The 24,753-nt window shown below is 46.0% G+C and overlaps 1 protein-coding gene across 1 annotated transcript in view; it reads right to left on the bottom strand.

Moving 5' to 3' along the window:
- Nucleotides 1-23,883, bottom strand: part of exoc4 (exocyst complex component 4) — an 83,965-nt gene extending 60,082 nt beyond the window's left edge. The window contains exons 1-10 of the mRNA XM_040173427.2: nt 23,696-23,883; nt 22,500-22,689; nt 21,519-21,713; nt 18,574-18,767; nt 17,121-17,230; nt 13,555-13,655; nt 13,272-13,426; nt 9,425-9,605; nt 1,430-1,575; nt 1,179-1,267 (exon numbers count right to left, since the gene is read on the bottom strand). Of these exons, the coding sequence (XP_040029361.1) occupies nt 1,179-1,267; nt 1,430-1,575; nt 9,425-9,605; nt 13,272-13,426; nt 13,555-13,655; nt 17,121-17,230; nt 18,574-18,767; nt 21,519-21,713; nt 22,500-22,689; nt 23,696-23,775 (1,441 nt within the window). The 5' untranslated portion in view covers nt 23,776-23,883. The remainder of the gene's footprint in view (nt 1-1,178; nt 1,268-1,429; nt 1,576-9,424; nt 9,606-13,271; nt 13,427-13,554; nt 13,656-17,120; nt 17,231-18,573; nt 18,768-21,518; nt 21,714-22,499; nt 22,690-23,695) is intronic.
- Between the last annotated feature and the right edge of the window lie 870 nt (nt 23,884-24,753).

Below are 24,753 nucleotides of genomic sequence, written 5' to 3'. Positions count from 1 at the left end.
AATGAAAGCCTAGAGAAATCTCATCTTCTTATAAACGCTCCGAGGCATTCAATGTGCTGGTGAAAAAATATATACTACCCCCCCCCCGCCCCTCCCTTTTCTGAAACTCCAACAGATGGAAGAAGAAAAAAAAGTGAGCTGTTATTTGAAGACCATTTGAGGTTGTCCACAGTTAGTCAATGCTGTTCTTCTGTCGGGGGGAGAGAACCTTTTCCATATATTTACAGACTGGCTAATGTAAGAGTTTCAGTCAGCATTGAAATGTCTTCCGGAGTGTCACTCAAGTCGGCACGTTGCTTAGTTTTGAGATCCTAATTATTTAGATCGTTAACAATCGGTCACGATTAGTTATGCAAATATTTTCCAAAGATAAATAAAATGTCCCACGTGCTGGGGAGCAGTTTCTGCAGATTAAAATCACTTCAATGTTTATCGTCGCTCTTTGTTTTTTTCCTCCCATCTAATCCCAAGACCGTCAATAGAAGCTGGAGCGAGAAAAAGAATAAGAAGCAAATAGTAGCAGACCAACGGCGCCGCAGATTAGAACCTCAAGGTCACAGGCGGAGAGACGGAGACCACAAGAAGGAGCCGGACAGCAGCCCAGCAGGTTTTCTGTAGGCGGCTCCCCCGCCGTCTGCCTTTTTGGTTTCTGAAGTGAAGCTTCTCCATCGCCCCTTGCCTAAGAGGAGCTTTTGTTGCACCGCTGCCTCATTCCTCCATCTCAAGCCTCCTCCTTAGGCAAATCAACCTCACCTTCCTCCACCTTTCTATCCCAATGCGGCTGTCATTCAAGACGCCTTTGCGTAAACTCTCCACCTCATTTATTTACTCAGTTATGTTTGCATGTTATTTTTTTTTTGTGCTCTTCTCTCTCAACCTCCCTCCCTCCCTCTTTTGTCCTTCCATCCAACCTCAACCTTCGCTCTGTCTCTCTCAGCTGCTCTATTCTCTGCTGTTTTATTCGACACTCACCGCCGTTGTGTTTTCTGTCAGATTTTTCCTTATCTTGTGCTCTATAGAAGGCTTCACCTTCTGCCCTTTCATTCGTCTTTTCCTCCGTTTGACCCACTATCGCTCCACCCGTCTTTCCCGTCTCCGTTCCAGCGCTTCCCGGGATCTTCCATAGCCCCGGTATCTCTTTCTCTCTAACATCCATTTCTCAGTTTGTGCGTCCTCACCTTGTAATTCTCCACTCTTGCTATAGAGTTCTCGCCTCTGCTCTCTCAAGTAGGCGCTCATGCTGATGGCATGGGAGGAAGATTCAAACCTGCAAAACACACAAAAAGGCTTCACACACATGACAGAGGAGTATATATCTACAAGGAGCAATGGAGCGATTTTAAACACAGCAAAGCTGTTTTAGTCATCTGAGGCTTTAAATTTAAGATTTCTTTTATTATTTATCGAATTGAAAGAACAGGATCCTTACTTGAAGAGCGACTGCTTAGCGCGCTGCGGTTTTTTCTTGGCGAAAAAGGCAGCAAACTCACTGCCGGTCCTGGCGTAGGAGAGCTGAGCCGACGGCTCGGTGGCACTGCGGCTGTTCTTCACGTCCAGATACTCCATCAGCAGGACCTGAAACGGCAAACAGAGCGCAGGGTCAAAACCTCTTCATGGGAGCTTCTCCTTCGGCCCGGGTCGCATGGCATCAATGTTCCCATGCACGCACGCACACACGCACACACACTAGGACCTGCATTTCTTTTTTTTCCTGCTTTTATTTTCTTATCACATTTAATGTCAGATTGCAATTAAAAAATCTCCTTGTTCGGCAGAGATAAACATCCAGCAGATCAGCACGAGGTTTGGTTCTTAACGCAGCTTTTAACACCACCTGCTCAGCGCATCCTTAAAAACAAATGAAAATCAAAACTTTTGAGAGAGGAAAAGGCCACCGTCCCTTTCGCCGCAAAAACTTTGTTGGCCTACATCTGTCTACGTGATCCATCGTGAAGTCCATCAACGTCTTATCAGGCTTCATAAAAATCTTATCAACTTCTAACAATAGCCGAGGACAAGCGCACTGGAACTGCGGGCTGACAGAAAAAGTTTACTTCCTCTCCTCCATCATGTGCTGCTTTTCATTGGCTCTCATTTTTCAAAACCTATCCGTGCTTCATAATCTCTTCTCTCATTTCTATTTTCTCCCTCTCTCTCTGTCCATCTTCCGCATTTCATCCTCCCCTTTCTCTCTTCCCCCCTTCGACGCTCCTCTCTCCGTGTGAACACATATGTTCTAAAATAGCCTCCCGTATCTAATGGCTTCATAATTTAGCAGGGCCATTTAGCCTGCGTGTGTCTAATTCTGAGGCGCCGTGCGGGTCGGCCCAGAACGGAACAGGAGTAATGGCCGAGCAGATGGAGATCCATCTCCACCGTAATGATGTAATTAACGCGGCGGAGAGCTCCCCGAATCACGCATGGGAAAGCCATTTTACCGTCGACGGTAATTCGGTGACATGCACACACACACGAACACAAAAGAAAAAAAATACTTGAGCAGGTATCCTGCATCATGAAGAGGGTAGGTACTTTTACAGATTTCAATGGCTTCAAAAAAAGGTCAATTTTGTTAAAAAGAGACTCCTGAAATTGATTTCTCCAACCAAAAATTGTGCTCTACGGTTCCACATGTAATTACTCCGACACACTTTCCCGCACCGCAGGCGGCAGTGGAGGGCCGTCACACGCGCCCTCCTCCAACCCGGCAACACCAGGGCATCCACCCGCCACAGGCCTCACGCAGCAACTAATCCTATCAGCGTATTAATTACCGATGATGAGCCGATGGAGCGAAACCCCCCCACTTGCTTGCCAGCTAACGCCCAAGTAGACTTAATGAAATGCCAGCACTGGGCTGATGAAGGGGCTCCGACCCCACTTAAATTGCATTAGCCCAGAGACAGAGTGAACTTTGGAGGCAATTAGCTGGACTGCTAAGACAGAGGGGGGAAAAGAGAGAGAGGAGGAGAGGGATGAGAGGCAGAAAGTAACAAGGAAGGAGACAAAGTGGCTGTTGCGGGCAATAGGAGCAAAACTTTACAAGTGTGAAATGAACACTGAACATAATGTTAAACGGACAGATTGGGAATGAAAAGACTAAAGGGAAGAAGAGAACTTGTGTTAGACAAAGAGGACACGGGTTAAATAACCAGTTGCTGCATATTCTTGTAACAAGTGGATTGGAACTAAATATAACTCAATCTCTGCGCAAAGCGGAAGACTTCATCCTTGGTTGTTAAGGTCATAAATGTTTGTTTTAATAAACCACAATGTTTTTACAACTACAAACAAATCACAACAACAACGCCTCATTTAATGCAAGTCGCTTCTTCGTGTTGACGTGAGCCAGGCGAACTGCAGTCGCCCCCCCACCACACCGCTCGATGCAAACCAGACGACCCGTAGCTGCCGAGCGCCGTGTGCTCCAAACACATCTGAAGCGATGCAGTGTGGTGCTTGATTATGATACACATTTTTATGTGCTATAATAAATGTGATGTAACTGCATCTATACAGAACCAAATCTTTTGTCCAGTACAAGTAAGATACTAAGATATTTGGCGTTTTTGACACACGTCGACCCTCCTGTGAATATTTTACTCGTCTGCTATTGGCCGATAAAACAACAGAGCCGTCCGTCTTTCTACAAGACTTGTGTGCGCTGCACTTGTCTTCCGTCAGACAATCTCCCCTTCTTCCTCCCTTCCTCCCCCTCGCCCATCAGGTCAAGCACATGAAATCTCATTAAAACTGCTATTACTCATGCAACAAAGAGGCCTAGATCCCATTACTGTCACCTGAGTGTGACCGCACAGCTCACCGGCGAGGCGAGCGCTCAGAGTGGCGGAGACGTGTCAAAAATAAATCAGGAATTAGTCAAAATAAAAAAAGGAATTGTAACAACAATTAAGGAAAAGGTGACGAGATTTGTGTTCGACAGCAAAAGACGTAATGAGACAGATTGAAAGGTGTGGGGAAAAATGAGGGACACACAAAAGACAAAAGTACAGCGTTTCCCTTCAGAGGAGAACACATGAACAAAATAAGCACATTCAATGTTCGACAAAAGTTATGGATGGCCCCTGGAGATCAGTTCCAAATGGGACCGTATCCAATTCAGTAAACGGAACGTCGATAGGTCTGATAAGGCTCTGATATCAGAGGAGGGCAAGTAGTAGTAGTACAGGTCTGAAATCTGGGAATTTAACATCTTCAAGGTTCCCACTGGACCCACTTCTATAGTTCTACAGATCTAAATACGTTCAAATCATCAGCATGCTACGATTGGTTCTCCGAACTTTCATTAAACGGGGACAAAAAGCTGAAAAGCCTGAACTGGAGGGAAAAAAAGTAATTGAAAAAGAAGCAATATTCACAGAAGAATGTAACACAATGGATGACAAAGAGGGTTTGTATGTACGGATGTGAGACATTAAGAGAATGGGAGTGTGTGTGTTTGTGCAAAACTCACATCTCGCTCATGCCCCCCCCCGACCTAACGAAAACAATAATTTCCAACTGTTGTTCCATCAACCAACCAAGCAACCTTGGTCGGCACCTGAACGTCTCGGGTTCTCGTGCCAATATTCGTGACGGGTGCCAACTTCCATTCAAGATTTTTTTTTTAAAGGGAAAAAACCCTCATCCAAGTCTGTGTTAGTGATTCATCAGCACTCCCCGTTCATTACTCCTGAACCGAGCGTCCTCATGTCACTCTTTGTGCTCACAGAAAGTGTGCGCTCGCCCTCCGTTCCCTCCATTAGGGCCCAAACACCCAACAAATCAGTGCAATTGGGGAGCGCGTCACCCTGAGCGCTGCAGGTGGGCACTTGTCATTGGATGAACTCTGCAGTCGATTGGCTTAAATTGAAGGAATAAGCATCACTTCATTTCCGCCCTTCCCCGCTTTCATCCCCCCGCTTCCTATTAAGTCGTCAACAACCTCCACGCTTCTCAAGGCTTTATTGAAATCGGCTGTTTTCTCTTGAAGCCCCCCCCCCCGGCCCCGCGGCCCCCCTCCGCTGGCGTCTTGTCACAAGACATATTGACCGACATCCCTCGCCGCTCTCCGGAAACTTAAAGCCCAGACTGTCCTTGGCCGTCAAAGAGACGTGTTCTTTGTATTGATCGCGCTCCGGAAACTTCAATAACCTTCACAAGTTCTGACAGCGCTCCGGCCCCGGCTGTGCTCCCGCAGTTCGGACCTACCCGCCACCCGGTGGGCTTTCCCACCCGGAGCCCTGCGCGGTCTCGTCGATCTTTTGAAAGCCTTCCTGCTGACACAGGGGTGGTGGTGGTGGGGGGGGGAGGGGGCGGAGGCGCCCGCGTGTTCACCGAAAGCCGCTCCCTTGCTCTCCGTGTCCTTGAAAGGCCCCGACATGCTCCAACATTTCTTGGTGCGTTTATTGTTTTTGGATCAAAGCGGGAGGCGGAATCATGGAGGCGTTGGGGTGGTGAATGTTGTTTCTATGGATACTGTCCATTAACAGTAGTTGAGTCTTTTGTGTATGTGTTGAAAGGGCCGTAATTGCCATTTTTTGTTTAATGGGCAAAAGAGAAGACAGCGGTGATGAACCACTGATAAATTACTATTCACCATAATGGGTTAAAATTATGGGTGAACGTTACCACAATGGTGGTAAAGCCATCACCAATAACCATCATCTGCTGAATTCTATTGTACACACAGTAAATACAGTTACGCATGTTATTAAGTTCCATGGGAACCATTCAGCTTTACTTATTTGTCGTCAAAACAGCACCTCGTATCCTCCGGGAATCACATATTGAATATTGATGTATGCTCCCGGTCGCGTCGTAACACCCACACCTAGAGCGCCGCGTGCAGATGATCCTCCAAAGAGCACGCCGTGTGCTCTGCAAGACGGGATATTGTGAACCCTTTTTTGCACCATTAAGTCAACGTCGAGGAAATGATTGCCAAAACATACACGAGCAGTTGATTAAGTCCTCAAGGTCTCCAGTGATTTGATGCAGTAGATATTACGTGGTAAGGTGTAAGAGGAGAGCATGGGGGGGGGGGGCAGGATACTTTAGAGATGGCAGACTTCTCCGCGCTCCGGCGGTGTGTAAATATGACGGCGGAATAAATGTGACACGTTGATTAAAATGTTGGCCGAGGAACAACGTAGCGATGTCTGCGCTTCGTTTCTAATTAAAAGCGTCCGTTGTCTTCTGGCTGCTTTCTGGCAGTTCAATTCTCTTTTGTTTTCACTCCGTAACAGTACATGTACACATAATCGGGTCTTGGTTAATCTATGGCCTTGGAAGGGATTCACGAGGCAAGTTTAAAAGCTACGGGAGTCGTCTGAATAAAAGACAAAAATAACAAACGGAAAAGGAAGGAGATCAGAACCACACAAAAAAAATGAAGCGAATGTTAGTTCCTGTTTGAGGAGGAGGGGAAAGGAGTTCACTGCAAAGTACATGCTAAAGCAGAGACCGGTCCCCTTACAACATGTCATTCATTTTATGGAGCCCACGACCAGAAAGACTTTCTCATCTACGACTTCAGAAGAAATGGTTAATAAAATTCTCTTGTGACTTTTCTATCATCTAGAAGTCCGTTCCTTCGCCAGGCAGATAGCCGGAGTCGCTCCATATTTTTCAATGCAGGCTCAAAGTCCCCTGGTCTGCAAAGAGGAAGCCCCTCATTAAAAGTGGGATTTGCAATACACACACAAGCAGACAACGGACCCGAGCAGTCGCCAGTCACCAAAAATCCTTGCGGAATGCACAAATGCCGAGCTGATTAACAAACGGGCCGCGAGCGCGAGGTCGAAGGGTGACCAGCGTTGGTGTCCAGTGACACTACGTGGCAAATACATATCAAATAACACTCCCACTGGGTGGTCTTAATGAAGAAGAGAAGAGGGAGGATGATGAACTGCGATCTTTTGTGAACCGCGTTACCCAATTACCCGATAACATATTGGGACTTCTATCTCGTTAGTGATTCAAATGAAATTCTGAAGGGTTTTCTTTCTCTTGACACTTAATGTTGTTTAGACGAACATTGACAATGAATTCAAAGTCGTTGAGCCTGACAGACGTGACTATATTGTACTTTAAGAAAATAGAAAAGGCACATTCGTCATTGATGGGTGAACACGCACAAAAAGAAATCCAGTCACTTTCAATACAACGCACGCTGCCTTGAAGGACTGGGAGAAGTTTCTGATGGAAAAGGGAAAAAGGCAATCACGGATGTACGCGGCAGAGCGGCAAAAGGCACATGGGGTGTACACTTAGAAATGTAATTCAATAAACGGTGTGAATAATCAATAGATATACTCAAAACACATTCTGGAGAAAGCAGAAGATTACGAGGTAACCTCAGCACACTCCCCTCCGGCATCAATACCCCCGATTACCATCCAGCCGTCTCCGCCTTCAATCAATAGTTCCACACAGGAAATTAACAGTAGAAGCAGCCGCAGGAATTCCCCGAAATGGGGATTAGAACCATTACAGGAGCTCTAAGCCTTCTGGGCCTCGGCCACACGTTCCTCTGCCAAAGGGCCTCGTCACCGGGTGCGTTTCTCTCGGGTCATGCATCCCTCCGCCTGACAGGTCACGCCGAAAGGTCAACTTGGTAACTTCTCAAAAGTGGGTGAGAAAAAACCCCAACATCTACCAAGATGTTTCTGCACATGTCAAGAATGTGAACTGCAGTAAGCTAGAGGAGCAAGACTGAAAGGGTTTCTCCGTCTACTTCGTTGTTGCGGTGCAACTTCATATGTGGTCGGGTTCTAACAAAGATCATAAGCAGATTTGGACCAATATTCACAAAGTTTGGAGGGGGGGGGGGGGGGGGGGGGTGGCTTAGGATCTCAGATAAGGTCTCATTATCCCGTAAAACTGAACCGGGAATTTTAGATTCTCCCCTTTCAATCTGTGACTCTCTCAGACAGAGTGGGCCGAGCCGAAGAGGGTGGGGGGTGGGGGGCTAGGAGATGAGATGAGGAAGGAAATTGCACGGAGCAGGAGGGGTATGCACAAGGCGTAGGGAAATTGGGAGACCGGGAAAGGTGCCGACGATGGGAAGGAAGAGGGAACGGGAGAGCGGCAAGGGTGGGGGGTGGGGGGGGGGGGGGCGCGATGGACGAGGGGCTTTCACGTTGATAGAATCGGTCAGGAAATAATAACACGAGTGAGTGAATAAGAAAACCTCATTTCACGTAATGAGTATTCTAATCAAGAGATTACATTATCTCGCATCGCGTGGGGGGTGGGGGGTGTTCGGCTTATTGCCTTCTGGAACTGCGCTGAGCACATGCCTGTGCAAGATCACGCACGTGTACCGTGCGCACCGAGACACTCCCGTAGTTATGAATCCATGCTGCACGCCATCTGAGGGGGGGTGAGAAGAAAGACGAGATGCACAAGATGCGTGAGTTAGAAACTAGATGGGCTTTCAATTTAAATTTTGCTCGGCAACAGCACTGGTATTTTTTGGGGAGTTTTGTGCCTAGTAAAAAACACCGTCTGTGCAGGGAAGAAGACTGACCTTGCCAAACATTACCATGACAACAATCAAAGCATTCAGCAGAGAGTACAGCAATTCTTATTCTCCATCTATCTCTCCCATATATATTTTTTTTAACAGGCATCTCTTACCAGGACGTAGACTCTACTCCATGTACTGTGCAGAGTAAATCAAAGTCCTGGTTGGGTGAGAAATGCCTGTTGAAATTAAGTAGGAAGCACATCCTGCTCTATCTGGTGAAAATGTCCCGATACATATGAAAAATGTTTTCTTGGGTGTGAACACACACACACACACACACACACCGATAGCAACTATTGCCACAGATTTTCCACAGATCAGCTCAACAGCTGCTCGTCCCCATCAGCCAATCAAACAGGAGCAGGGAGCACGAAACCCGGAATAAACACACGCCAATTAAAGAACATTAAATGATTCCAAGCAATCAAGCTTCCCCCGTCTTCTTCACTCGCTTCTTTTTACTGACAGATTGAATGCCATCCATCTCATCGCCGCCAGTTTCCCAAACTGATTAATTTACTATGCGAGAAGGTGAATTAAACTGGGGTTTTAAGACAAGTGCTGGTTGGAAATTAAATCAATGACAAAATAGTCTACACGGCGCCTGATGAAAAATAAAATTCTGGGGATGTGCCAGCAAGGAAGGCAAAACAAATATAGTATAATAATATGTGCAGGGCTACCATATGGCCTCAGATGGACACAATAACGTCCAATAAACATTAGAAAAGATTATTGCCTCACATCAAAGTAGGCTGGATGCAGAGATGCTACAAAGCTTTGCTGACATTTGAGACCCGGCAAACTTTCTTCTTTTTCAAACCAGCACATCGCACAACAAACACATTGCCACCTTTTCACCGCCGCCGCTCGTGTATGTATAGATCTGACCTGCAGCACTGTTTGGATCTTGGCGGAGACATCGGCCTGCTCGTAGAGCTTGATGCCCTCTTGGTGCGCGCCGCCGGGGCACTGCACCGCAATCTGCTGAAGCTGGGCCAGCACCACGCTGTGAGCATGGGCCACCGCCTTGAACTTCTCAAACAACAGCTCCAGCAGGTCCAACAGCAGCCTGCAGAGGGAGCCAGAGGGAGGGGAGAGGGAGGGCGAAGAGGAGGGACAGGTAAGGATGGAGAACGGTGGGAGGGCGTTAAGAGAACCGAAGCAACACAAAAATTCATGGGATACATTTTTGTTTTTTGGGGTAGGCTAGAACAAAATTCACTTGACAGTTAATCAGAATTATTTATAACACACTTCGACAATAAATAACACTGGCATTGGATTTCTGAATGAAAAAATAGAACGAGGAATACAGATTCTGTTTTCATTAGAAAGGGAGTGTGGTGAGACTGCTACTGCCAGCCAGCACACCTGTATACACCCACAGGTATATATTGATTTTTTGTTTTTTCAACCAAGAGTAAAAAGCACAAGTCTCCTTGCCCGCAATTATTTAAAAAGGCCTGAAAAAAAATACTGCGGATCATAGTGAACAGCATCCACATGCCACCCCCAAGCAGAATTTATAACAAAGTACTTGTTGGAAAAATCTTGTCTTCCACCAGAAGGGAGAATATGGATGCATTTTACTCAATGATTCCGATCCAAATGATAAAACTGCGATGAAGGAAAACTGTCAAAAATGATCAAAATAACACACGCGACAGGTCCCACAAGTGCATTTCACATTTACACCAATTAGGGCATTTCGGTTACCTGTTTCCACTCGCATATTGTATTCACCACGCGCTCGCTCGCGGCCATTCCTCAGACGGCAATAACCTGGGCGCCCTGAGCCGGCTCTTTTGAGAAAAGCGGCGAGTGGCTCCTCTCATTAGCACCAAATGGCTCCGGCTGAACAAGAGAGCCCAGCCAAAAGCAAAGAGACCTTCCACTTGATCCGAGTGCCGCGCTCTCTCTGTTGCTCCATCTACACTAATGCTTTCACGCCGACTCCGCCGTGCCGGCTTTCTGCGGCAAGGACAAAGCTTTCAAAGCAACGGGTTGCATTAGAGTCTGAACGAGAGACCGGTTCGGCCGCGCTGGTGAGTACCCACTTTATTTTAGTGGAGTTTTATCACAGTTCCAAAGGAATACAGACACACGGTTTGTCGTACACTAGTCATTTAGTTCTCTCCTCTGGCTTTTTTAATTGTTTTTTTGTTGTATTAGGGACCTTCTCGAAGCGACTTCAGCTTAAAAGCTCAAAATATTGTGAAGCGTGCTACCACAGAACAAACCCAAGCTTCCTCGCTGATGAGACAGAATCAAAGTGTATGCTTCCAAACCAAAGTAGCTGATACTGCCAAAAGCAAAAAAGTGTCCTCAAAAGCACCCAAGAGCCCTTCACACGTCAACACAAATGAAGGCTGCGAGGAAAGAAAGCATGTTAAAAGTTTTTTGGAATGGCCAAGGTTTCCTGGGAAAAGCATCGGGATAATGGAGAGGCAAGAGAAAAGTTTCACCGGGCAGGCGGGGGGGGTGGGGGGGGGGGGGTACTTCGGTGGTCTGTCCATCACTACACTGGCAGTGGCGGCAAGTAAATGTTATTAATGGAGAGGAAACGCAGGCACAAATCACCGCGAGCTATAACTCAGCGGACGGAAGACGCTCGTGAGACAAAGAGAGAGGACCTGTGAAAATGCCAACGAGTCGCTCTCCCTCTCTGACAAATACAAAATGTATGACTTCGACCTTGTCATCAGGGTTCTGGTCTAATATCTGATGGTTTCACTTCTAAGTGCATTCCGACCGTAACCCCACTACAAACACACACCGGTAGACAGACGGACACACGTAGAGCGCAGACAGCTTCGTCCTCCTCATTATCTCCCAGCGGAGGCCGACCCGATCCATACCGTGTGTTCTTTGAGGCCTCACTTCTCATTTCCCCTCAGAGATCGAAGCTTCCACACGTTGCTGATGGAGAGTCAGGAAAGACAGCGGGGAGCACACACACGCGCACGCACGTCTACCTGAGGGTCCTTGAATAACCGGTCGGTCGGTGTGCGTTTCATTGTTCAGAGGACAACGATAGGCGATCCAAAGAAGATGGTTATCGAGTTGGCTGTTGGCCACAGAAATGGTTGTAAAGTGGCCAGCAGAGTGTTTAAACAAGCAGTTTTTAAATATCAAATATCATTATTACCACCAACACATCATAACACATTTGTCCCTCGGGCCTCGAGAACACTGTACTGAACAGGCAGGGAAAAAAAAGAAAAACAGTATGAAAGACAAGCAGTTAATCTTGTGATCAATGTGGTTTTCTTGTTTTTAAATTGGATTTGAAATACTTATTTCTCATTGCCTTCTGGTCAATCAAGCATTTCTTCCCTTTAAATCACTTCCTTTGTCATGGGATTCAGAATCTCCTACACAGTAAAAGAAAAAAATATATATACCTATTTTTTGGAATGGAGAATATGAAAAAAAAGGGAGTTCATCAAGCTTCAATGCAAATTAAGCCGAACTACTCACAGATCGGCGAGGCGTGATAATAGCGCTGCTGAGTGGGTACCTGTATGGAGTTAAAGTAAAAATCGAGTGAAAAGGAGCTGGAGTGGGAAGTGCACTTCATTGTGGCGAATAACCAAGGAAAGCAAATGATAACATAAACCTCCGAGAGTAAGCCGCACACCGCCTTGTCTATGCTGTAAAGCGCTTCAGAGTTGCCTACCAGTCGGCGGTGCCATAAAATATAGCATGCAATATGAGAGACCATTGTTCCCTACAAGTGGTACACTGGTTGGAGTTTCCATAGCAACAAGCCTCGACTTTAAATTGAACTGAACAGATCTAGGTGTGTATGCATCCGAGAACGCGCGCGCGCGCACACACACACACACACACACACACACACACACACACACACACACACACACACACACACACACACACACACACACACACACACACACACACACACACACACACACACACACACACACACACACACACCTCTAAGTGTTTGCCAAATTGACACAAATACTGTGCTAAGCACACACGCGCCTACACGCAGAAAGGCAATTTTACAACAATCCGTAAGGAGTGGGGCCGGCGATGAGCTACACGGTGGCCTGTTACACCGAGGTCAGATGAGAATCAGCAGCCAGCCGCAGAGAGAGAGAGAGAGAGAGAGAGGGAAGGAAGACGAGGCCGTGGAGAACATCCCTGACAGAAAACAAGACGTTCCTCTTAAATGGTTCAGGTTCAGTGGACTGAGACCTGCGTTTCCCCAAGTCGGCTCCTCGCGAACGTCTGCAGCAGTCAAATGACTGCTTTTTGGAAAACGTGGCAGTCCTCTACGGCAGATGTGAAGTTGTGTGCGAAACCATGACTTGTCTAGGTTTAAAGCAGCAGAGGATCCGTTTTCATGGTCGAAGGCGGTCCCAGTCTTTACGGCGTTTCACACCTGGTTGAATGTCTGACTACGAGTGCCCCGGGACCGCATCCACAACGCGGCGTGCCCCGCCCTCACTCTCGGCCGCGCACACAGACACAAGACTCTCTGCGTGGTAACGAGACAACTGGCTACCAGTACGAGCCGTATCAGTAGCAGCTGCTTGACTGTATTAGTTAGAACATACTTTAATGTACTTGATGACAGGAACCACGTCTAATGAGAGTACTATAACTACAGAGGAATTAGTGAAAAAGGCTGCTTTAATACCTTTTCCATCCAGGTATTTTTACAGTACTTTCGTGTTTCCTGAACATCCCATTATTACTGTACCTCGGCTGGCTCTCCTGGGCCAAGTTTTCTCCTCTCTGGTACGCGTGGTCTGCTATCTGGGTGGTGGACCTCTTGACGATCTGTTTCAGCTCAGGTTCCAGCCGCTCCATTATGGCTTTGATGGTCTCGGGGACTTTCTTCAACTTGGCCAGAGCCTTAAGAAAGAGGACGATCGTTAAAAATAATCTCCACTTGAAGCAACTATGGAAATTACGCGAGTAAGACACGCGAGTGGACGGGGGGGTGAGCACACGAAATTCGTGGACGGTCTGCGTGGATCTACCTTGATGAGAATGCCCATGAACTCGGCGCTGTTCTCCTCTGGATCAACCTCAGAGAGGTCCGCTTGGTTCGACTCCCGCGCGTCCTGCTGCAGCTCACGCACTGAAGGAGGCGCAGGCGCGCGCGCGCACACACACAGGAGCAAATAAAATGTGAATTCAATCGTTTTTAAAGACATTTGTAAAAAGACAGTAGCAAAAAGAAAGGAAAAATGTTGGGTGTTTTAAGCTGTTTGGCTCAAAGACAATGTCCTCAGAGACATCAAACATCAATCAGACATCAAATACTTAATTTTGACAAATCTAATTGTTGTAAGAAAGATTAGAAGATCCCCTTCATAATAACACTGTTACGATGAAATGAATACAACTACAATAAAATACTTTGATTTCCTCCCATAAACAACGCACACACCTGTCACCATCCTGCCCCCATCATGCTCTTTTTCTCTGACTTAGCCGCTAAATTGAGAGTGACAGCGTGGAATGATGCTCTAATTTCCATTAGATGGGGCCCCCCAATTCCCCATCAAAGCACGTTAACAGAGTTAATGTTTATGGCAAGTTAATGGACTTTGGGTGCATTTCCCCTTTTCCCCCATTCCGACTGGAGCTTGTGTAATAATTATGACAATTACAAGCAACAAATGAGCTGCTCTAATGCCATTAGACGGAACAGCAAAGCTAGACCATTGATGGAAGCTGTCTGATGTGTCGTGATCACAGTGTGTTAGCATGATGGCGCATATGCACTTACCACCTGGCGCCAGCTAATTGCCAGTGTTCTCTATGCATAATGTGAGATACCGTGGTTTAGCTTTTATGTTTAGGTCTCCCTGGTGGGTGAGTTAAACAAATATGTGTTAAAAATCCATGGAGATTCATGCCACAAAGCGCTGTCTAACCGTCTGTTTGAACATTCACAAGAAGTAGAGGCACACAACTGAAAAGACAGTTGAACCCAAGGTGACATAAGCCTTTAGTGAATCAGGAAACATTTATTGCCAAAATATGTCAAACATAGACACAAGGAATTTGTCTTGGCGGTTGGTGCGTGACAGTAGACAACAAGACAGCAGTGCACAAGTAATAAAATAAAATGCTAATGCATTGGGTTAGTAGAATAAGGCTATGGGTTAGTATAAAATAAGAATAAAGTTAAAAAATATTAAAAAATAAAGTGCACTATCGAACAAGTGACCAAGTGACGACAAAGTGACGAGTGAGAAATGACAGTTAAAGTGACATGTGCAGTATGAAGGGGAGTGACCGGTGGAATGTCAGAGTCAGACAGTGGAGGATCGGGCTCTGTTGATGAGCCCGACTGCCGACGGGAAGAAACTGTTGGTGTGGCGGGAGGTCTTAGTCCTGATGGACCTCAGCGTCCTGCCAGATGAAGGGGCACAAACAGGTTTTGTCTGGGGTGAGAGGGGTCAGCTACGATCTTTTTAGCTCGCTTCAGAGACCTGGAAGCGAACAAGTCCTGCAGGGACGGCAGATTGCAGCCGATGTTCAGCTCCCACTTGAGGTCCTGGGTGATGATGGAGCCCAGGAAACGGAAGGAGTCCACAATAGTGACGGGGGAGGGTGGGGCTCTGTTCCTCCCGAAATCCACAACCATCTCCACTGTCTTTAGAGCGTTGAGCTCCAGGTTGTTCTGACTGCACCAGGACACCAGATGGTCAGACCCACCTGTAGGCGGACTCATCCCCACCAGAGATCAGTCCAACGAGGGTGGTGTCATCCGCAAACTTCAGGAGATTGACGGACTGGTGACTGGAGGTGCAGCTGTTGGTGTACAGGGAGAAGAGCAGAGGGGAAAGGACGCAGCCTTGGGGGGAACCGGTGCTGATGGTCCGAGAGGCTGAGACATGTTTCGCCAGCTTCACATGCTGCTTCCTGTCAGACAGGAAGTCTGTGATCCACTTCGGGTGGATCGGGTACGAGCAGATTGGAGAGTTTGTCCTGCAGCAGAGACGGGATGATGGTGTTGAAGGCAGAGCTGAAGTCCACAAACAGGATCCTGGCGTAGGTTCCTGGGGAGTCCAGATGCTGGAGGATGTAGTGGAGGGCCATGTTGACAGCATCGTCCACAGACCTGTTGGCTCTGTAGGCGAACTGCAGGGGGTCCAGGAGGGGGTCGGTGAGGGTGGGTCAGGACTAGCCGTTCAAAAGACTTCATGACTACAGAGGTCAGGGCGACGGCCTGTAGTCATTGAGTCCTGTGATCCTGGGCTTCTTGGGAACAGGGATGATGGTGGAGGCCTTGAAGCAGGCTGGTACATGGCAGTACGTGGTCTCCAGGGAGGTGTTGAAGATGTCAGTGAACACCGGAGACAGCTGGTCAGCACAGTGCTTCAGGGTGTGAGGGGAAACGGAGTCCGGGCCGGCTGCCTTATGGGGATTTTGTCTTTTAAAGAGCCGGTTAATGTCTCTCTCCAGAATAGAGAGGGTCGTTGCTGGTGGGGGAGGGGAAGGTGATAAAGATGTAGAGGCGTGAGACCCTAAGTATGTATGTATGTATGTAGAGCTACATACATAGAGGACAACATCAGTTTAATTGAGCAACCATTGAATGGGATTTAAAGTGTTGGCCGCACCTTAGCTTTCGGGGGAAAGCAACAAGAAACATTGCTTTTCAGCGAGTAATTTGCTAAAATTGAACTTGATTTATCCCGAGGGATAAGCAGCAATAAGCCAATACGTTTGTGCCGACTGAGAGGTATGCACAGGGCGGCGTTCGGGCTGCACGACATCGACGGAGCAGAGAAGAAACTGGGAGTCGCCAGCTTAGCGTGCCGGGGGTGGGTGGCGGGGAAAAAAAAAGGTGCTGGGCTTAAAATAAAAACTCAGAGAAACACCAAGGGAACGGCGAGTTATTGCAGGATTAACTTTTTTCATTATCTCCTTGTTTGCGCTCCACTGTTCTCTGCCTGGGAGGAATGCAGCACTGATTCTACGCCCCTACAACCAACAGAGAATTCACACATTTCTGAATACAGTTATAGTCGGCATTAGCGGTTAAAGCGCCAGGGTACCAGTATGGGCGTAATGAATGCCGTTCCCCTGCTGTGATGACAGAGGTGCTGGGTGACTAATGGTACAGATGGGGCGGGGGGGGGGGGTTAGGATAATTATAATGTTAACAAGGGATATGTATATTATGATCATAGTTGAAGGTATTATATTGATATACATACACTGCAAATAGAGTGGGTGTGTGTGTGTGTGTGTGTGTAAAAAGGCATCGGTGGTCTGGTTAGTCCTTGGTACTACAGCACGGATGAGCAGCTTCTGGTGCATTCAATTATACTAAATGTGTATGTGTATCCGCAAGAGTGAAGCTAAAGACTTCATTATCACTAAGAGGAAGTGGAAGTAACATTGCAAACCAAAATCTTTACGATTTGTTATGTTAAGAGACCAACAACACGGCTTTGTTGGTGTAATTATCTCTGTAGTTTTCTCTTCTTTTTTTTCATGAGACACACTGGTGAAGCTCTTAGACTCTTACTTAACCCTCTTACTCCCCGATCTAAGGGAGCATCTGAAGATCGAGGGAACGTACCGCTGCAGGATCCAGGTGTGCTGAACTGGGATGAATCCAGGAGCTTGCGTGGGGTGGACAGGCTGCTGACATCCAACGCGGCGTTCGGAGATGCGTCTTTGGCCGCGGAGCTGAGACGAGAAAAAACAATCCGGGCATCCGGTGATTATCGAGATAAAGCAACAGCTTCATTCGCACACATATAAAAGTTTAGTATGCGCTAACAGAAATGCGCCCACTAAGCCGGCCTTCTCTAACAAAACCAATCTAACGCTAGAACAGCCCTGAATCTGTAGGAGGGATAGCTGCGGATTTCCAATGAGCCATTTATCAAGCTGGGAGCCGAAGGTGGGAGCGATCCGGGTCCCCTTAAGCCGGGCTGTTTAAACACAGTGTATCTGCTAAGTGAGCGGCGTGTATGGAGGCTGGCTTGTTGTTAGAGGCAACCCGGTGCGGGAGGGCCAGCACCTGTCACCGGCTGACCCCCGGTAATAAATCACTGTACTTCACCAAAGCCCCGGCACCATAATTACCGCATCTCACACACACACACACACACACACACACACACACACGTAAAAGGGCAAACCAACACAACAGCGTGTTCCAAATCATTGTAGCCAAATTATCTCTAATAAGTCATATGGGCACATGGTGAAACTAGCGGAGTCGCTTGTGATTCTCTTAGACGGTGCAACAACTGCAACATCAAACCTTTGTGTGTGTGTGTATATATATATATTATATATATATATATATATATGGAATTCCTGTGATTGAATTGGTAATGTTGTCCTGGTTAAAATAAATGATTTGTTTTTTTGTCCGTCTCTTTTAAACTTCACAGCACGAAGAAGAAACATCAACAAGTCATGCAAGATATAATTGTTTTCGGCAGTAATTGGCTCGGTTTACACACATTCAGCAATTGGCAATTTGTTCCGGCAGTGGACTAACTCACAATGATTAGAAAACTATACAGTTTCCAACTTTCCAAAGGAAGCGCTTTGAAGGCCACATTTCTTACCACTGCAATTATGGGGGAAGAAGAAAAGCTTTTGGTACCACAGACCAAACGAATCGCATGCTCCTGTAAACCAGCATATTAGTGATAAGAAAATGGAACAACACATACTCCAACGATCCGGTGTGGTTCCACTAAAGACCAATGTTTGCAAATCTTATTGGGATCTTAACAAGGAGAGGAAAATGTAATGGGATGAAATCAAATCTCTAATCTGTGCTGGATTTTAAAGTTAAAACGGGTATATTTTGTCACTCCAGTGCGCAATTCTCTAAGCCCCTTGCACAATCAAAAGGAAGCAACGATAAGACTTCTCCCAAGTATTTCATGCATTCACATCTGTGGAAATGGCCAAGCATCCCCTAAAGACACAGAGGGAGTATTCTCCAATTTTCCGTTCCTTTGAGGAGCAACCAAATAATAAGAGATTTAAGAAAAGTGCCTCCTCACCCCAGCAGGCGAGCAGCATTTTTGTCCTTGTTCTTGTGTCCTAAACGGCTGGTGGACTTGATGTAGAGGTGTCGGTGCAGCTCGTCGATGAGCACAAGGTGGATGTTGAGCTTCTTGCTGTGGAGCTCCAGGCGCAGATCTCCGAGCCCTTCCACCTGCAGCAGGGGGCCTTCCAAGGACTCCACGGCAGACACCTGCACACATGACAACATAGCGACCCATCACACGTCATCCTTAGCTCTACATTTAGACTTTCCTAGTTTGAAGATGTCCTTCTGGCTTTTTTTTTTTTTACCGGACAGCTGACGGTAGGAAGCCACAAAAGAAAACCAGGACAGCGGAGGGACAACACATGACAGATACACACCACCGAATGGTGAAAAATCGATATATATGCGGCTCATTCTGTGGCCAATTTACACAAGACTTCCATGGCCTGTGAAGAATAAACATCACACAACCAATGTCGGTGGGCGGCTGTGGGAGGGTTGCTCCTTGTCTACAACAAAACTCAATCTTACAGACATGCCAACAATTATGTACTGAAAAAAAAGAAAACAGAGGTGCAATATTGAATTTTTACACACAACAATAACTGTGTGGGCTATACAGAGACAATAAATTGGATTTATCTTCACAATAACCTGTGGTTAGTGTTGATCTGTGAAAATCTGCCAGAATCTTATAAAGGTGTCTGATGGAAAGATGATTTTATTGATGAAGTCAAATAGGCCAGTAAGACCAGCTTCAGGTCAATCAAGAGACCCTGTGGTACGTCATTGTTCAGTCAAAAGGCTTATTTATCCCTATCATTCCGTTAATATATAATCTAATATCAACTCGCACTTGTGTATGAGGTTACCTTTTTATTTCCATTGTGCATTGCTGTGTGTATTTCAAGGTGTACTAATAGCCAGATGATACTGACGTAAAGAACATTTGCATGGCCAATGGAGGAAGAAAGGGCATGGGTAGAGGGTGGTGCAGGGGCGGGGTCAGAAGGTGGGGTGGAAGGGGGGGAACGCTGGGCAGAGGGCATGAGTCAAGTGAGTGTTGATGCAAATGAGAGCCACATTAGTGGCAAGAACAAATGCGCTCCCCCCCTTTGGTTCAATAGAATAATTCTGCATGCCTGTACAGCTTCTTGCCCGTCCTGTGTGTATGATCACATGTGTATGATTGTATGACTGTAAATCATTTAAAGTGTTAGTGTCTGAATGTGTTAGAGGAGGAGGAGGAGGAGGAGGAAGGGGGGATCTCATTACCATTGGGCTGGGAAGACAGAGGTAGGTTGGTTAACATCATTAGAGGGCCGGGCCTGTCAGCGTAATGAGGGATAGGAAGCCTCTTGTGAGTTTGCTCGGAAGCAAGAGACACTGTGAGAAGGATAGGCTGGGGAAGAGAGTGTGACAGGTTATCACTAGCTTTGAGCTCCGACTGGAGGGTGGTGGTGGGGGGGTTGCTTTATGTGTGTGCACCTGGGTTTTGTGACTCTCGAGGAAAAAGAAAATGAGAGAGGATACAGGAGAGGACAGGACAGGACATTTTCTGGAACCAAAGACAGTCTGGTTTTAAACAAACCCAGGGGGTCTAAAGCTGCCATTCAATAGCCGACACAGAGCATAGTCTGAATTCTAATTGTCAACCCTCAGAGATAAGAGACACACACACACTCTCTGCTATGGAGAGCAAGAGAAAGTGAGGGAGAGACAGAGCGGCAAAGAGGTTTATTCCTGTCTAGTCTATACTCTCGTCACACTACACGGCAAATATGTCAAAGAGATTGTCAGCAATAGACTAAAAGAGGGGTTGAAACGGTTTCAAAGGTGATTGGAAGCAGAGAACGCGAGCGAGAAGGCAGGGCGTCGTTAATGAGTGACGGCGAGGCGGGAATAAACACTTGAGGGACTCTCAGAGAAGTGACACGGGCGGCACCATGTTGCAGTGGAGTGCGTCTGGGCAGTACATGGTACATAACAGAAAACATACAGACGCCTAATCGATGTTCCTTATTTCTAAGTCTGGTTTTGTTCACACTACACAGAAATGTGTAAGCAGCAATCTTCTTTATTCATCTTTTAAAAAGGAGGTGAAAGACGGGACGGTCCGTCACTGGCGTAGACTTTCTGGCCAGATTGAGTGATCTAGCACTGCTTGCAAAGTCGGACAAATGTTTGCATTGATCTAGGGTTGATCTTTCTTGTTTCTCCAACGTTGTCCATACAGGCTTTGAATGCAAATGATTTAAAAGAGGTCTTTCCGGACTGCATAAAAATAATTACCAAAGCATAAAAAAGGTGGAATGAAGGCATTCTGATATGTGGAAGCGTGTAAAATGTCCCTTTAAATTGCGCTTTTGACACGCCAACGAAAAAGCACAATCCCGATCAAGCAAAGCGTACAGGAGAGGAGGCGACCGACTGACTGAACTTTCCACAACCTTTTGAAAACACGCCACGCCGACTGAGCACAGGTTGAGTGAAGTTCCACCTCTTTCCACCCCCCACACACAGGACCATCATCATCTTTTTTTCCCACCTCTTCGGATAAACCCATTTCAGCAAAGTAATTATTGCCAATGACTCAAGGAAGATGTGTGGGTGTGACGGAGAAGGGAGAGGGGAGAAGAAGGAGGGAAGGAGCAGAGGGATCAGAGAGCCCAGTCATTCAAGTCGTCCACGGCATCCTTTTCGCCCCCCCTTCCACGCCCACCCACCGCGGATTCTTCCGAGAGATGAGAGGAGCCGGCGAAACGATCTTCGCATTAACACTTCAGAGAGCCAACAATCCAGTTTTTTTTTTTTTTTTTACACCGACCCGAAGGACAGAACAAATAATTCCCCAGCTGATTCATTTGTTCTGTCTTCCGTCTCTTTGCCTCGGACCGAAACATCTGGCCAGCTCAGGGGCACTCACACGTACAGAGATGCTCCAGCCGCACTCACCAGCATGTCCGTGGCATGGAGGTAGTGCTTGCTGGCCATATAGGCCACCAGCCGCTGGGGCACCTGCTTGATGCTTTCGATTTCATCCAGCAGCTGGAGGACGTGCTTGTGCTCGATGCCCTCGATCCACAACTTCCTCAGCTCGTCCCGTTTGCAGTGGAGCAGCATCTTACAGGACAGGAGGTTCTCCTTTACCTGAGGGGAGACAGGGGGGGATTAAAAAAAATTAAAATACACACAATACAATACCATTTTTGTGCAATGGTACCAACACAAAAAAGGAGATGCTTTGTAGAAAGATGAGTGATCACAAAAACGCACAAATAAATCAACTTTAACCGCCGGAAAAGAGATTCATGTGTAATCAGCGTGGAGGGAATGTCTGATGAAAGTGATCATCGTCCCTTGAAAACACTTGATTTGATGGCGTGCGTTACGACTCTCTGGGAGTTCTTTTTGGCCTTGCACCCCTTCGCAGGTGTTTCCACTTCTGGCTGATTAGCTTAGCTGATTGGAGGTCGGCCAGTGCTACAGATGCTGACACCTAGAATACCCTCCTTCTGTGATGGGGAGCTTGCAGTGCTTAAACCAGGTGGAAATGACAAATGCCGGTTACATTTTCCACTGTACTTTTGAGTTATCATTTTAGGACAGAAGCCGGCCAGCATAAAATGTCAAATCTTGTTTGCGAGGACTGAGGATTCTGACTGACGGTTTCTAAATTGGCAGCTTCCTTCTTGGGTGAAAGGGATTTGTGTCTTTGAATCTTAGAGATTAAAAAGGCCTAAAAACTGAGATAAGAACGCCTTCACGTACAAAGAGACCAATAGAATCTAAAAAAACATGTCTGATTTTGTATGCAATTACAAAACTTGGAGTCACTGCTTTTAAATCCATGAGCTTCAGTGGACGCACTAATACTAGTTATGGTTTCATCCAACCCTTGAGTGTCCATCTTTGTCAGTAAGTCTCTCAGTTTACCTGTTTGATTTTGTTGCGGGAGCTGGTGATGCGCTCTGTGATGCTCTGGTAAGTCCTGATGGCCGTGGTGAGTTCGGCATAATGCTGAACAATCAGCTCATCTAAATCCCTGTCGCATGTCTCGAAGGCTTCTTCCAGACGTCCCTTCTCCGTCTCCCGGTCCTGCACATCGTCACTGCTCGACAAAGTCCTGCATTTCAGAAAATCAGATTGAAATCATTAAATAAATCCACGTTATGAGTCTAAATGTAGCAACTGAAACAACTGAAAATCACAACTCAAAATCCCATAAAAAAATGACTCCAAACCAGCACATATAAATTCGTAAAACCATTACAGTTACAATATATACATAAAACAAGCTTCATATCATGACAACCACAAAAATAGGCAGGAAGGGTGCAGTTAGATGAATACACAAACGGAAAAGGTCAATGTTGACTTCAAGGTCGGAAGGCCCAACCGAGCACAGTTTATATCAATGTGGCAACACAAATAGTCCAAGATGAAATAAAGCATCTCATATATTTATACTCATAATATTTCAGTTTTCTAAAACTTTATTGATGGTGAAAGTAGGGGCGTAATGAATATTTGTATTAATTGCTTTTCATGCAATTCACTTTTCAATTTTCCAAAGATATTTGGCGATGATTAGCTAATTGCATCTAAATCAACATATAAGCACATACAAAATAATCTCAAACTCCCTTTAAAACCTTAACAACTGTTGCTATAGACATCTCGAAATTGCAAGCGTGTTGATATTGGCTGAGCTAACCAGAATAACAAAAATGTAAATAACCCGATAACGCTTATGACATTTTTGTATAGTTTTTATGATTAAAAGAAAGCAGTGTCTTTTGAAATGAATAAAAGAAGAACTTCAAATTTTCAAGAGCCACATTCTGTGGCCGATATTTAACATGTTCTTCTGCACCAGCAATTAGAAGGAAATGCTATTAAAATGAACCATAATATAATATATATTTAAATGAATACTGCTAAAGAAAATAGCTAAGGTGTGAGATGTAATTTCTTACACACAATCAGCAATGCAGGGAAGATGATGCTATCGTAGCTTTAGCTTTAGCTACCTGCTAAGCCGTTAGACAGCAAATGGGAGCGTAGTTCCGAAGCTGTCTGACGTCTCAAGATAGTTTTATGGTTTATATAATACATTTAACAAACCTTACCTTATGACGGAGATAAGAAGACCAGAGGGGTCTTTGTTTTTGCTAACTGCACTCCTGTATCTTCCTGTCTCAGCTGCCATTTTTCAGCTGCTGCACCCAAACAGGAAGTGAGAAGCGCGAGGTAACGCGAAGGATGGAACTCTGGGAAATGTAGTTTCAACACAGAAAAACAGTCAATTCTGCTTTGGTCACGGTCTAAAAAAGTGTGTGTACATTATACGGCAATTTTCTTCCACTAAAGATATTTGTAGATAAAACAGATATTAAAAAACAATGTAATGTATGAATATAAACTGTGTATGCTTATATGATATTCATCAACAAGGATCTCCGTTTTGGATGATGAAGATGTTTATGGTGTGAAAAAAGGTACAGGCAGATACCGATTTGGGTTGATGAGGAATAATCCTAACACAGATTTTTGATTTCAACAAAAATATCTCATGGAAAAACTGTTTTGTTGGAACATTCTCAATCCAGTCGTCTTTAAACTGATAAATCAAAGGTTGAGCAGAGAAAAGGAGGGAGGCACTGTGTGTCAGTGAGTTAATGGCCTCCCCTATTTAGAACATATAGTGCCGGATTTGGCAGGGCTCTCCTGAGCTGTATCTCTGGCAATCTGCTGTACCAATGAGAATGGGCGAGGGCATTGATTCTGGACCAAAGGAGGTCAATTCCCGGCAGCCCGGTCTCTGATTGATGCACTGGTGGACTGACCAGATAACATTGTGGGTGATCTTTGTGTCTCTTGTTGAGACAAAAAAGAAACAATCGCTGTGTCATGCGGTAGCCACAGTTTTTCTTCTGAAGGCGCAAAGCTTCCCAGGTCCAAGTTTCATTATGAAGTTCTTATCACCTTTCCCTGTGGCCCATGTTCCATCAGTCCAACTAATCGACAGGGCCTCTTTTTTCCAATAACACAGCACCAAGGTCATTTTTTTCAGCTTGACGTGCGTTTGGACAGTAAGTGATTGCTTTAACTGACTGACCTGTGTGGATTAAATACAAGGACAATAAGGTGCTTGACAGGCCTTTATGATCTGTTAAAATAGATCTAA

Source organism: Gasterosteus aculeatus, chromosome 4 (genome assembly GCF_964276395.1).
Source record: "Gasterosteus aculeatus chromosome 4, fGasAcu3.hap1.1, whole genome shotgun sequence".
NCBI lineage: Eukaryota > Metazoa > Chordata > Actinopteri > Perciformes > Gasterosteidae > Gasterosteus > Gasterosteus aculeatus.
The sequence above is the reverse complement of the archived record's forward strand: the minus strand, read 5'-3'. Positions and strand labels throughout refer to the sequence as shown.